This window comes from Chrysoperla carnea, chromosome 4, assembly GCF_905475395.1.
Source record: "Chrysoperla carnea chromosome 4, inChrCarn1.1, whole genome shotgun sequence".
NCBI classification, from domain to species: Eukaryota; Metazoa; Arthropoda; class Insecta; order Neuroptera; family Chrysopidae; genus Chrysoperla; species Chrysoperla carnea.
In genome coordinates this window covers 61,080,120-61,095,300 of record NC_058340.1, presented here as the reverse complement: position 1 = coordinate 61,095,300, position 15,181 = coordinate 61,080,120, and the positions used below count along the sequence as shown (strand labels likewise).

The following is a 15,181-nucleotide window of genomic DNA, read 5'->3' as shown; positions in this document are numbered from 1 at the left end:
CAAAATTTAAAACACAATTAGAAGTCAAATAGAAGACATAGAAAAGTAATTCCATAATAAATGATGTTGACTAGTATTAAAAAGAATAGAAATCAAAAACAAGATTACTCCTACAGAGCATTTTTTATTCATTTTCTTACATTTTGTTCAAATAATTTTTAAATATGTGATAAGTGGAACGTTGAGGAGCTATAGTTGTTTTCATTTGTTTTGATTTTGATGCAGACACATATGGTACAGAACAATCCATACATTTAGTATTCATATAGATACTGGGAGGAAGTGGTTCTGCAGATAACATTATATGTGTCACATTTTTTAATGTTTGTAGATTTAATGGAGTCAATAAATAAATGTCTTTATTATCGATTCCACGTATAATACCTAAAAAAAATAAATTGAAATATATTAAAATTTTAAGGAAGGTGCGGACTGCCAACGGAACATTTCACAAAGTTTCATGGACGGCCACAAGAATTCAATTAAAATGTCTTGATAAGGTATTCCACTATTTTTGAAAAAGTACTTCAAAATGTTGATTTTGCTAATAAAAAGCCACAAAAAATTTATTTCAGAAAAATACACACGCTTTCTTGCCAAAAACTTAAATTAAATTTTAAACCTTTTTTAAAGTGTCAAAAACGCGCGCATCCAATTTGATGACGTAATATCGGTATCACTATATGAAATAACACAAATAACTTTGACAGATATATTCATAGACATCTGATTATAATAAATATAAATACTTATTATCTATGTATATATTATACCCAGCTGTCTACACTAATTGATGGTCTATGACTCATACCAATATGACATCACAGCAGGGCTTACCCGCGTTTTAGGTCACGTGATATAAAGTTTAAAAATTACGATTTTTAATTTTAATATTTTAAAAGAAAAAAGTGCTTTTATAAACTTACCAAAACCTTCACATATATACAGCACTTTATCGTATTCTATTTTTTGTTCTCGACATAAAGCTACAAAATTTCCATTAAAAAGACTTGGAATTAATGTTTCGCTTATATTTGAACTAACCAATTTAACATCGTCCATTGTAGTGCTGTAATAAAATTAATATGTAAATTATATCGAATTATTTTAGTCCAAAGTATCCTAATGAATCCGCAAAAAAGAGTGTTAACAATCAAAACGACCATTAACATTCCTATCGAAATTTTTCAATTTCAGCACCTGTACATTCGATGTCAAAAGTGAATAACTGAATGTTAATTTGTATTTTTGAAAGTAGAGATTTTTATAAAGAATAACTTTTTTTCGTAAACCTTATAATAAGAAAGATTTCCATATGTAGCTAACTTAAGTAGACACTCTGTATATAGGGTAGAAAAAGGAAACTTACACAACTGGTTGAACTTCTAATAATGATTGATTTTCTTTTTTAATAATTCCATTAACATAACTTATCATACACACGTTCCGTAATTCATTTGGCCGGAATCCCCAATGTGTATTTACTGGATTTGCCACAGTATTATCTTTCAAATAATGTTTCATTTCGGTAAATTTGTTTACTAAATATAATTCATGGGCACAATAACCCTTATAATCTTCATGCCATCCAGGCATATTTGGTGAATTGTTCAATAATTGTGCTGAAAGATTCACTGGATAATTTTCCTTCCGATTTGTCTGTATAATTTGAATAATATGTGTTGGTTGAATCATGCGAGCTAAGTGTATCATAATTGAAAAACCAATATCTTTAACAAATCCCATTGTATTTATAACCCAGGGAATATTTTGATATGATGGATTCGTCGAACAATAATCTAAAATGTATTTGATTCCATAAAGATATCCATCCATATTATTGACTACACTTATGGTTCCAAGAAAATATGATCTAAAACAAAATGTATTGTAAAATTTAAGCCATATATAAAATTTCTAAAAAATTCATAATGATTCTGGTTCGTCGTTTAAATATTTGCCGCTCATAAGTACTTTTTTCTAGCTACTCGTAAGCATAAGAATTAAAACTAAAAAATTTTAATTTAAAACTAGTGAAAACGAACAATTGACTGAATTAATTGTTGAAATACCCTGTATAGAAAATGTTGAATATCTCTTAAACAAACAACACAATTATGTCGGCCTTTCTGCCACCAAAGATTCGTCGTAATTTGCGCCCTCACGGATAAACAGTGACGTTTACGAAAAAATGTTTCAAACAAAAGTTGATGATAGAATGATTGAAAAAGTTGAAGAAGAAACATTTTTTACTTTAAAACTTTTGTTCTATCTCTAATGATTTACAAAAGCCCCTCTTTTTACTTACTGAGCAGGCTATTCAAATTTCGGCTTGATATCTCTTTTCGTTTTTGAGTTATCGTGTCCACAGCCGGACTATCGGAAATGGACTAATTAGATGATTTTAAACTGTATATCACGTGACCTAAAACGCGGGTAAGTCCTGCTGTGATGTCATAGCGGTATGAGTCATAGACCATCAATTAGTTCAGTGAAGACAGCTGGGTATAATATATACATAGATAATAAGTATTTATATTTATATTATAATCAGATGTCTATGAATATATCTGTCAAACTTATTTGTATTATTTCGTATAGTGATACCCATATTACGTCATCCAATTGGATGCCCGCGTTTTTGACAGTTTAAAAAAGGTTTAAAATTTAATTTAAGTTTTTGACAAGAAAGTGTGTGTATTTTTCCGAATTAAATTTTTGGTAGTACTTTTTCAAAAATAGTGGAATACCCTATTTAATATCCTTGTTTATACATACCTTTCAGGTTTTTGTAAGTGAGTATAATTTGGCCCTAATAATGGTTTGGTAACTTTAACAACTGAAATACATCCGGGCACAGAAAATTCAGACTGTCCAATATCAAAATCCAAAGATAATACAGCATTATTATAATTTAACAATTTATTAACTGTATAACGAAACAAAGTTGATTTTCCAGCATTTTTTCCACCACAAAGAATTGTTTTACTATTATTTGTACTAATTATGCTTTGAATTGGTTGATCCCATTGTGGATTCGATTTGAATATTGACCTGAACGTATCATCCTCAATTTCTAATCGACATTTTAAAAATTGTTCGATTTCATTATCTTCCCGTATTTGCGGAATAAACTTTTGTTTAATATAATTATCGATAAATTGAATTTTCGATAACGTATATGGTTCGAATTTTAAAATACAATCGGATGGTTCTAACGATTTTATGATATTTTTATTTAATCCTAGCTCCGATAAATTTTCATTTGGTAATAATAAATTCGAATCATAGCATGTTTCAAAACACAAAAAACTTGCTCCGGCCAAGGAATGAATAATTTGTGGTTCTTTAGTTAGTGTATAACCGAATATTTGGACGTTACCAACAATAACCGAAGCTTTTAGAACACCCTCAAAGTATAATTTTGTGGGGTGTTTAAGTATTACAATGCATACATTTTCTAGCACATAATACTGACATATTTTTTTAAATGTGGTAGCCGCATCTTGATCGGATTTGCCACAGTTTAAATCTACAATGTCTGCATTATCTTGATCTGATTTGTCACAGTTTAAATCTACAATGTCTGTATTATCTTGATCTAATTTACCACTGTTTAAATCTACAATGTCTGTATTATCACTATTTATATTTTCAATATTTTCGATAACTTCTATATCACTATCCGATGACACATTTTGATTTCTCTCAGTTATTTCCATACTCTCAATAATTTCGATTTCAGAATCCATGTTCGTTAAATTAATGAAACATTTTGGAGTTTGAATATTTTCGATAATTTCTAAATCCACATCATTTTTGGTGGTGGTTGATGTGACATTTTCGTTTAGATCGGATGAATCATTTGTACTATCGAGAATTTCGATTTCAGTAGAGCTTTCAGTAATGCTTCCATTTGATTTTGTTGGAGAAATATTTTCACAAACCTCGATTTCAGTATTATTTTGAACATTTTTTGAAACATCAGTTATTTCCATTCTAGATTTTTTCAATTTCTTCTTACATTTTTTCACTGATTTCTTGGTATTTTTCATATCTTGAATAATTTCACTTGCATCGAATGATTTCAATTTTTTTTTATGTTTCGAACTTTTCTTCGGCGATGTTTTAAACGATTCATTTTTCACATTTTCCGTATTAAAATTAACAAAATTAACATTTAATTTACCATTCTTATTATACTTGTTTTGAAAAATTGTTTCAATCGGTTCATCATCGTCTTCGGTTTGTGATTCCGAATCGCTAATTAATATTGATCCAAGTAAATTTTTACTCGAACTTCCTTTCACTTTTGAAGACACCACATTTTTATTTGTTTCTTTTAAAATAAATTTTCCTTTTTTACGTTTCTTAACGTTATGAGCAGTATTTAATGGGGAAACGTTCGTTTCAATATTCCACGATGAATTACTAAAATGATTTCCATTACATTTAGTTGGAGATACACCGTTAAATTTTAAAGATGAATGGCTTAAACGATGATTTTCTTCGTGATAACGTGAACGATCTTTATTTTTCTTACGTTTACACTTTTTTCCTTTCCCATTTACATGTTTAACTGAATCGAGATGTTTGTATTTAGAAATATTGCAAATTTCAACATTCCAAGATGAGTTGAACGCATTTGAAACTTCTCGATTGTTTGGGACATGTGGATGAGAAACAAGTTTGCCATAAGGATTCATTAGTAAGGATTGCATTTCGCGTTTTTTAATTTTTCGGTTTTGATGTTTCTGTTTTCTTTTAATTGATTTCATGTGTAATTTTGTATCCGATTGACAAGAATCTTTTTTGAACTTAGCCATTTAGAAGTATTCGAAATGATTACGAATAAAAAAATTACAATTTGGACAACTAAACTATAATTTTCTAAACAGTGTAATCAAGATTAATGACAATTTTTTTAAGTGAATCAAATCTTACTTTATTATACTTATTTTTGTCTGTTTTTACCACATTTTTCCATTACTTTTAGGCAATTCATAACCTTTAATATTAAGATGTTTTGGTATGTTTATACGACAGAGAAAAACAGATGATAGAAAAGGTAAGAATATAACAGGAAATCTAAACATGTGGTTATCAGCTAAAACCAGAAAATCTCAAAATTTTCAAAATAATGGCTACATGCATATTAACCCAACGATGAGTGACTCTTTTCATGAATGTTATTTAATTGGTCATCATAAATTATTATTACAATTATCTATAAAATTTTTCAATTATTTGGTACAAATCATATTGTTATTAAAAATGTTATTAACAATTCCCAGTAATGGGTCCGATTTTCAAAATTGAAATTTTCAACATATCTTTACGATTCATGGTTAGGACAAGGCATCGCGCGAACAAAAATGATATCGACTTCGTTGAGGTGCCGATCGAATCATATTAACGGCAATATGATTCAAAAATAATTTCATAACATTCGGTCGAGTCATTTCAAGTCGTTTGAGTTTATATTTTTTTAAAGAATAACTTTTTATTATGCTGGGAAGTTATTCGTGTGGACCTCAAGAGACGCACCAGACTCTACCCATGGCTTGTTAATTTATAAAATAAATTTCCATATTTGCCCCAATTTTTAACTAACTACATAATACAAATTATAAACATTATCATATTATCATTAAATCCGGATATACAATTATTAATAATTCCAGATAGTTTCGGCAATTCTTTGGTTTCGGTAATGGCTAATTAAAGAATACACTGACTGACATTTTCAAGGTTTGTATCCGTAACCACAAGTCACAAGTGCACTTTTTGAAAGTTGGTTTTATACTTATGGGTAGTACACATTTAAAAAATAAGCTAGTGTAGCGCCACTTTTTCATAAATTGATCATGAACCATTCAGGCTTCCGTATTAATTGGCTATATTTACTGCTGAAAATAAAGAATGTGGGAAAATATGATATTTATAAATAAATAGAATGTATAGTTTTTTTTAAATATTTTTATTTTATTTCAAATAATATTAAAACCTTGTCATTTTACAACTGTGTATTTTAAATCGTAAAATTCAAAACTATTTGAATATAATAAGTAAAAAACTTTTTAGTATCTTAAAAGTAATACCGAGTATATATTAATACTTTTTATTACTAGTCACTTAAAACAACATATTTTTTTTTTGATAATTTCATTTTATTAATTTTGGCAGGACTATCTTGTGCTAGGCGTCAATAATATAACTAATTTTTATTCTACAAAAAATTGTAGCTAATGAATCAATTTATGTTTTATATGTATAGAATTTTCATTTTCGGTCATATTTTAAAATATTTCATCCATTTTAAGTATCTGCATTTCATTGAAATAATATAAAAACTGGAATTATACAGGCTAAGCTATTCTATAATGAAAATGGTCAATATTTATTTCAAAGTTGGGATTACGTTTAAAAAATTTTGTACAATTGAGAATTTGAAGAGTATAAAATACAGTCAAATTACATCATAAGTTGTAGCACTATTCGTATAATAAATATTACAGCTGCTACGTTTTTAGAATCTTGTATATGAATTAGCGTTGTATTTTTTTATGAAAAGTAAAATGCCAATTTCCAGGTTGATATAATATAGGAGTGGGAATGGTTGTATCTATGTACAATGTAACACATCCTCTTCTCTTATTATTATTTCTTAGTTTATGTAATAATACAATACCATCCTTTAAAATTTTATTGAACTGTGATTCGATAAAGTTATTTACTTTTTATTAATATTATATTAATTATCTCACAAAGTAGGCCTCAGATCCAAAATTGGTAAATAACTTTTTCCTTCGTCTTTATGAGCTGATTCTGTACGCCAACGATCTGCAGTCAACAACAGAACGTCCTGTATATACGTTTTAGGAACTTGGAGTTTGGCATTTTAAGTAATTTTCAAAATATTAGTTTCACAAATTTTGGTTTGAAATTGTATTTAACTAAAAAAAAAATACAGGTTTTGAAAACGATTTTAATAAAATCGTAAAATTTTTCGAACATTAAATTTTTAGATTTATAAATATAAATTTAAAATTCAGATTGTCAAACCAATATCTTAATTAAATGTCGTATTTGTTAATTTTACAACGTTTCATTAATTTTAATTCGATTTTTGAATCCACTTCCTAGTAAGCTGGTAATTACAATGCCATGTGAATAACTAAGCTCAAAAAAACTCAGCAATCCTGATGATAGAAAATTGATTTTCTATGTATAAATAGTCTATGTCATATGGATGTGGATAGATGTCTGAGTAAGTTTGAATTAAATCAGCGAAACGTTGCTTTAATAAATCAAAATATTAAGGCCTGATTACACATTTGAAAAAAAAACCTTAATTAAATTTTAACAATAGTATTTTACTATCAAATTAAATTGAAAAATATTAGAAATTGTTTAAAAATAAATAATAATTACCAATAGATTGTAATTTATTATTGTCTACTTATTAATTAATAAAAAAATCTAATTTATTGTCATATAATAGTTGTCATTCTTTTATTAATGTAGTATTTATTGTCATATTTAATGAAAACTTTTCAAACTATGAAACGTATCATTAGCTAAACTAGAATTATTAAAATTAAAAGATGATAACGAACTAGAAATTTGTATTGGTATGGTATTTGATTTCTGAGTCCAATGTTGAGATTTGAAATGATTGCTCTAGATGGAGGGAACTAGTTTTTAAATGGCAATGGTATTACCAACTGGATATTTTCGGAATTTAATGTACGATATATCGTTAAGTTTGTCATAATTGCTCAAAAATATACACTGGAAAGATAAAAACAAGTAGGTACTTACGAATTTCTAGTATAAAACCAATCCTTAAATGATAAAATGCAGTCGAAGGCTTCCATTCTGTTCTTTCGGACTATGAAAACACATAATTCCTGACGATATGTTATCATTTAAAGATCGACTATTCAGGCTACATAATTTAAGGCATTTCAAATCTCGTAATTTCTAGCTTAGCCTTTTGTTTTTCATTATTAGCTTCCTCTTTTTTTTTTTTAATATAAAAAAACTAACTATAAAGATATGTATCCTCATGATGACGCTTGGCGCTGGCATTGAGTGTCAAATTAGGGTTCCACCTAGTTGAATAATTGTCTTTTTACGATGTGACTCTGCCAAGTTTTTTTCCCAGATGGCAGCACGGCTTAAAAGTGACCACGTGACCTAATTTGACGCTCAGCGCCAAGCTTCAGCATGAAAAAACACCTTAAAAAGGAGGCAATGGATATTTTGTCATATAAATATTTGTAACAGCCATAATTTGCTAAGTAATAAAATCAATTTAAAGAGTGTTTTATAATAAACCGACAAACTCACAAAGATCAATAAAAAAAGATTTTTTCACGAACCGCATCACTCTTGTGTGTCTTAGAAACCAAGCATTTTCAGACCTATGTTTATGGAGTTAAAATGTTTGATTTGATGTGCCCTACCATTAGGGCCGTAACTGGAGCGTGGTAATGCGGCACGCTCTACAGGCGTAAAATGAGTCCGGCTGTTTTAATGGAGCTACATTGCGTGTATCATGTGTCAGACAAAGGCGTGCTATTGATCGCATCGATTGTATTTATTTTTTGCCATTCCTCAAAGAGTTGTCGGTATATTTATGAAACATCTTGTATTAATATCTACTAATTCAAGATTGCATTTTTGAGCTTGGTTAAATTTTTTGTTACATAAGTACATACACAACTTCAAATGAAGTTAAAATTCATAATAAATATTATAAAAAATTATAACCTCCTTATCTTATTAATTCTCTAACATGTCCAATAAAATCGAGAGCCACGAACTACAGATAACAAGGACTGCTCCCTTCTCCACTCGAGTTTTACATTCTTGTTATATCGGTTCGTGTCGACCAATTATGAATAAGCTGCGTTCGGAAATTATAGAAGCATACTGGTTTAATATTGGAAGAAGATATTTGATTGTACTTCAAGTTAAAAAATTTTAATATCCAAGCTGCTGCCATTTTTCATTACGTACTTAGCAAGCATATTAACCAGTGTGGTAAAAATATCAATTCTCTGGTTGATTCAATTTAATTGATTTTGTTTTGAAGGTCTTTCAATAGTAATGGAATCGGAGTGGACACTAATTGGAGACAATTTTGGACACTAATTGGAGAATTAATTTCAATATGAATATACAACGTGTTCTGTATTAACTGCAGAAACCTAACTTCCCAAAATAAGCTCATCAAGAGTAACAAAAAAACTATTTTCCAAATTTGGATCTGAGCCCTAATTTGGGAGCTACAGGTATGACAAAAATTGATAAATTCATTTTTTCACTGACTATCATTCGATAACCAGTAGCCAATGATAATCAGAAGATATTAGTGAATTTCATTTAATAATATTCAACTGAGGTAGTGATTTTTAAAAATCATAACATGATTTAATTGGATTACATGATTTTGCAAAAACAAAAATTATTGTACGTAAACAAAAAAACTATGTGACAATGGGTGTGGTTTGTTTGCTTAGGTCCAAAGATAAATTTTGTCATACCTGTAGCTCCCAAATTAGGGCTCAGATCCAAATTTGGAAAAGACTTTTTTTGTTGCTCTTGATGAGCTTATTTTGGGAAGTTACGTTTCTGCAGTTAATAACAGAACACGTTGTATAGGTCGGTCACGAAGGAGAACATAAAAAACAACGAAATATTTTCTACAGTTTGGTACTTGCCTATTTTTGTTGTTGTTTGTTGTTCGCCTTCGTGTCTGACTGCAGCATAATTTATTGAACAAAAATACGTAATACTTTAAAAAAATATCATTTTCTAAAATTGTAATTTTCTTTCTGAATAATTTTTTTTTTATATTTACATATTTTCAAATATATTTTTGTTTGATTTTTTTTTTAGTTTGTTTAATTATTATCAATTCACAAAAGTGCGCAGTTTTTGATAACAATGTTTTGCTAAGAAATTTTTAAAAGCTTTATTTATTTTTTTGAAAATTTTTGTGAAATACGCTATTTTATTTTCACAATATGTTTTTTTTAATGGTCCAATACCACATTTATAGTATTAATCTATGTTTAAATATATTTTCTATGTAAAGGGTTTTTGCATTAAAAGCTATTAGACTAAAAGCTTCATATTATAATGATTGCTTTACTAATTGACGTAATTGACTTATGTGATCGATTTTTTATAAAATATAAACGTCGTTGAATTGTTGTTTTTTTGGTTTTGTATGGTTTCTGTAAACATTTTTACGTCACAATATAAAGACCAAATGAGTGAATTAATATTGTAAAAGTCAATAAAATTTAAGAACTCATTACCAAAGGCAACAAAAAGCTCATAAGATTCCAGATACTGTCCTATTAACATATTTATTCACAGTTTCTAGCTAATACATTCAGATATAAATTCTTTTTATCCAGCAAATCGATTCTATGGATGGGTCTGGATGGGAATGACAGTTTTAAAATCCGGTTGAGATTTTGGCACATATTTTTCGATTTATTCTCGAAAACAGGGAGTGAATTTTTGTTTATTGAATGACTCGTTTATTTTCAATTTAATACTAAAAATGGTCATTACCAAAGTTTTTTTGGAATCAAATTTCCTACAATTTTGCCCTAGGATCGATATTTTTCGATTTAAACCCGAAAAGTGATGGTCGGGAATTTTTTTTTTAATTTTTAAACGAAAAATAGGTATCACCGAAGTTGTTTGGAATTAAATTTCCTAAAATTTTGGTCCTCTACAGGTATCTACAGGTAAATTTGTTCACACTGTCGGGGGGGAGATGCAAAAGCGTTGCTTTTGGTTGCTGAGGAAACGATATTCATATATTTATTTTTATACAAACAGAGAAATGGAGAAACGTGCGAGAACGTCGTCGCAATTCAAGAACTGCTCGATAAAGACGACATCGATACTGATGAAAATCTAGCGTCAGAACGAGTCACCACCGACCATCCCGAGCTTCTGGACGAAGTCATCTATAGAAATGACGAAGATTCAGATGACGCAAACTTGGTCGGACCATCAACTAAACGTTCAAAAAGAATATAATTTGAATTTTGAAGGTATCCTGAAAAAAAATTCCCTCTCAAATTCAAGATAGCTGATGATGCAACAGAGTTGGAATTCCGAAAATGTAGACTGCCGGTGAACTCCCCCGCCCAACGATATCCGAAGGAAAATTGCTGTTATTATTTTTCCGGGTTAAATTCTAATTCTACTGGCGCTGCGTAATGGCAGCATACTGGGCAGCAATTTATTCGAATGAAATTATTCTAGTCAGAATAATATTGTTTTGATCGTAGTTTAATGACTCTTCCAAATTAATTCAATCACAGTTTATTCTATTAAACAATCTTTTTCATTAATGACCATACTTTATTTGAATTGTGACGTTACATAGCCAGCTTCACTATTGAACTATTTTGACAGAAAAAGAACATGCTCATTAGTTTAAAAAATCTACTGAGCATGTGCCTACGCATGTGCCAACATTAAACATAAATTTTTTTTTTGATGACATCTATACACAGACTACAATGTAGTATGAAATATAGACGTAGTTTTTCACAAATGATATATTTACACGAGAAAATATTATTAATGTAATCTATAATTTCATAAGACGTTATTCGAGACGCTTAAAATTTATTAATATAGAGAGCTTATTATTTTTTTTTGGTTTGATAAATGAAATTTGGTGTTTTTATTTCATCAATATTTTATGAAATTTCTATTTGTGTAAGGAACCATCCGTAAATATCGTAGACTTTAATTTTTCGATTTTCTTTATCTTTTGAGGAAAAAATTGAAATCCTTCTTGCTCCATTATAAAGAGACAATAACAATTTTTGAGGATTCTTTTTCTTCCTTAAATATTTAGATAATTCTGGGACAACACATTTTTAAAATTGTAATAAATATTTAACGTTTTATTTCAAATTTTCGTTCGTTTTCTTTCTCCTTGCAAACTATTTCGAAGGTAATTTATCTGAAATCAAGGAGTAATTCCGTTTTTATGTTATTTAAAAATATATAAAAAAGGTTGTGATATTACTTTAAAACTCTTTCAGTTCTTTGTAACTATGGATGGCACTTTTATCATAACTATTCTTTATTTCATAAATTAATATTATAAAACGTTAAAATCGATTACCTTTATTCCTTAGCTTTTAATACAATTTAAAAAACTTTCAATTGAAGAATTTCATTAAGTTACTCTGATTAATAAACGACTAATGATTGCTGACCTACGGACTAACTAAAGGAACTATATAAATTATTGAAAAATTAATTTTTAGTAGAATTATAGAAATTATTAAAAAATAATTTTAATATTGTCCAAGTTTTGCTGAATTGCAACTATAAGATAATATTTTTAAGAGGGTATTCTTTTTTTAAAAGGTGAAAGATTGTTTGAAGTAATAGACTTTTGTCCACTAAGAATGTACAAAAATGATTGTTTGGTACGTAGTGATGTCATTCAAGACGCCATGACATTCTACATTGTTTTCGAAGTAAATTTGAAATGGTTTTTGAAAATATACAATAAAATAAAATAAAAAAATGTAAAATAAATAGTGTTTTTTAACGCTCCCGGTACATTTTAGACATCATTCCGAATCCAGCGAGCTATCACACGTATTTTTACGAGTATTTCTATATTTCACCTATTTGAACTTATCGACTAGACTACTATGCATGGAATAGAATTTATAACATGTCGGTTTAAACTACAAGGCTTTTTGGCATGTACGAAGTTCTAGTCGTAATTTCCCTTGCTCAATATGAATAAATGTGCCTGGGCCGCACTATTTCTTCCATGATTATAAAATATTGAACACCCAAAGTCACTTACACGAAGTACTTGTTAAACTGATAACTTACTCAAGAAGTGTTTATTACTAATTACCCGACTACCAAGAAGGGTGTATTTAAAATAATGCCACGCAATTTTGAAACACACTATGTAGGTATCAGGAAATTCAACTGAAGTAAAAAAGATGGGTAACTGAAAATATTGAATTATACTTTAGTTTGTCTTTCTTATAAATGTAATAATTTTGAAGATGGTTTCATTGTTATTATAGCGCGTTTTTGCTTAGCGAATTTTTGCTAACCTTTTTACTTTCAAATAAAAGAATACCCTCTTTGAAAATAATAAAAAATTTTCGTTCTATATATTATAAATATAAATAGAAAAAATATTTTTAGAAAAAATTAATCATTTTTCATAAATTTTTTTTATACATTCTTTAAAATACAGTATTTTCTTTAGTCATCATACAATTTTTTTGAAAATATAATAAATCTGTAAATTGTAACAATAAAATATTCATTTTTTTTAAATTTAAATAAATAAATATAATTTTATTTATAGATTCAATAATTTATGAATTTTGTTTATTAACAATTTAAACATAAAATTTTCATTTTCTTATAATTTTTTTTTTTTTTAAATACTCTTTTTAATATTTTTATATAAAGGCACATATTTTGGAAGATTATAACACCAATGGATCACAATGCTACTCATTATAATGTGGATTGAAATTAATTTATTTATTGCACTGATTTCCTTACTCTGGCATTGCACATGAGTATTGAAATCTGTGATTATTTATTGTCGTATAGTTCTAATATGGCGATTTAAACAGAAGAAAAGGGAATGACAGAATACGAATAAGTTTTACGGAATCTAACATTTTATACGATCGTAGGTTTTACATAATGCAGGGGGTTTAAAAATAGCTCATATTTCAAACAAAAATGCTTTGTCCCTGGATGATGGAGTTTGGTTGGTATTTTTTTTTGGTAAATCGTGTGTTGCTTAGCAACGTTAACGTAGTTAGATGCTCCCATTAAAAATCAAGTATTACTACTCGCCAATAGAAGTCAGGAAGAGTCATATTTTTCATTTTTTCCTGTAAAAACATATATAAAACGACGTTTTCTAAAAATAAAATCAAGGTAGATCGATTTTTCGCCCTAAAAAGTCCCTGTAAACTAAATTTCATGAAAATCGTTGGAGCCGTTTCCGAGATTGCTTCTTTTAGCTCCCTTGCAATGTGTAAAACACTTACGATTGTATGCAATTTTGCATTAAGAACTAAGATTCCTATTTTAAATATTCATAAGGGTAAACTGTATTCTACCATTCCATTTTTTCCGATTAAAATCGTCCGATCTATAATTAAATTTATTTACAAGCTTTTTATTGTTTATGTAGTCTTATTGTATTTATTTTAGCAACAGGAAAAATATAGTTCCAAATATTTTTAGTTAACTGGTAAATTACTCTTATTATTTATAGTACGTTGGAATCTATAATTATTTTTCAATTTTTGAGCATTATTTTAATTTGAAAAAACAATTTTTGAGAATTTATAATTAGAAACATGATTTAGTAAATTCTGAAAGTGAACGCATAATTTTATAGTTTATTAAATACATTTGCCATTTTTTTTTTAATATCATTATTTTATAATTCTATAAATTATATAATTGTCTGAAAATTGTCTCTATTACACAATAATTTTTGAATATACAGCGTCACACAAACGAAATATCGATTAGAGTCATAATCAATTAAAAAATAGCGCGGTCGTAGAACCCTTGTCAGGAACATTTTTAATTTTTCTTCAACTCAATAAAGATTATTTAATTTATTTAAGTGTTTTCTACATGGTGCTTTGACTTATATAGGGATTTACTTAAATGACTCTTCAATTAGATTGATCTATTTTCGCACGCACCCACGCATAGCATACCACACATTCTTCTTAAGTGACTATTTCTACCAGTTCGCTCACCCCTGCAAGCAGCGTTTGAGAATTTCGCTCTATTTGCTATAAAAACTTTACTATAAATTGTAATTTTATCAAATAACCTCATAACCAAAAAAGCTATTTATTCTATGTATATAGGTTTATCCTATTGTATATAAGTATCTGTTTTCTGAGGAAGTGGGAGGAAACATACTCTTATTACTTTGTGTGTAAGAGTGCCTATCTTTCTTTACTTGCATGACGTAAAAAAACAAATGATTGCATAATCAACTCTATCTATTCATGGTATTCAACAATTAACTCAGTCAATTGATTGTTTTCACTTGTTTTTTTTATTTAATAAGTCTTTTAGTGGATAACTTTATATTTTG

The 15,181-nt window shown here is 28.2% G+C and overlaps 1 protein-coding gene across 1 annotated transcript; it reads right to left on the bottom strand.

The window, feature by feature from the left end:
- Positions 1-71: 71 nt before the first annotated feature.
- On the bottom strand, positions 72-4,955 carry LOC123298068 (polynucleotide 5'-hydroxyl-kinase nol9). Its single transcript, XM_044879965.1, has 4 exons — positions 2,779-4,955; positions 1,370-1,873; positions 927-1,069; positions 72-384 (listed from the first exon to the last, which is right to left on the bottom strand). The coding sequence occupies exons 1-4, from the start codon at positions 4,824-4,826 to the stop codon at positions 137-139; spliced, it is 2,943 nt and encodes a 980-aa protein (XP_044735900.1). The 5' UTR covers positions 4,827-4,955; the 3' UTR covers positions 72-136.
- Between the last annotated feature and the right edge of the window lie 10,226 nt (positions 4,956-15,181).

What these genes read in the sequence shown, in the direction of transcription:
- LOC123298068 (XM_044879965.1), bottom strand. Translation starts at nt 4,826, where the DNA reads ATGGCTAAGTTCAAAAAAGATTCTTGTCAATCGGATACAAAATTACAC. An exon ending in TTAGAAGTTCAACCAGTTGT is followed by an intron (nt 1,070 to 1,369) that starts GTAAGTTTCCTT and finishes ATTTTATTACAG; the next exon opens with CACTACAATGGACGATGTTA. An exon ending in GTATATATGTGAAGGTTTTG is followed by an intron (nt 385 to 926) that starts GTAAGTTTATAA and finishes TATTTTTTTTAG; the next exon opens with GTATTATACGTGGAATCGAT.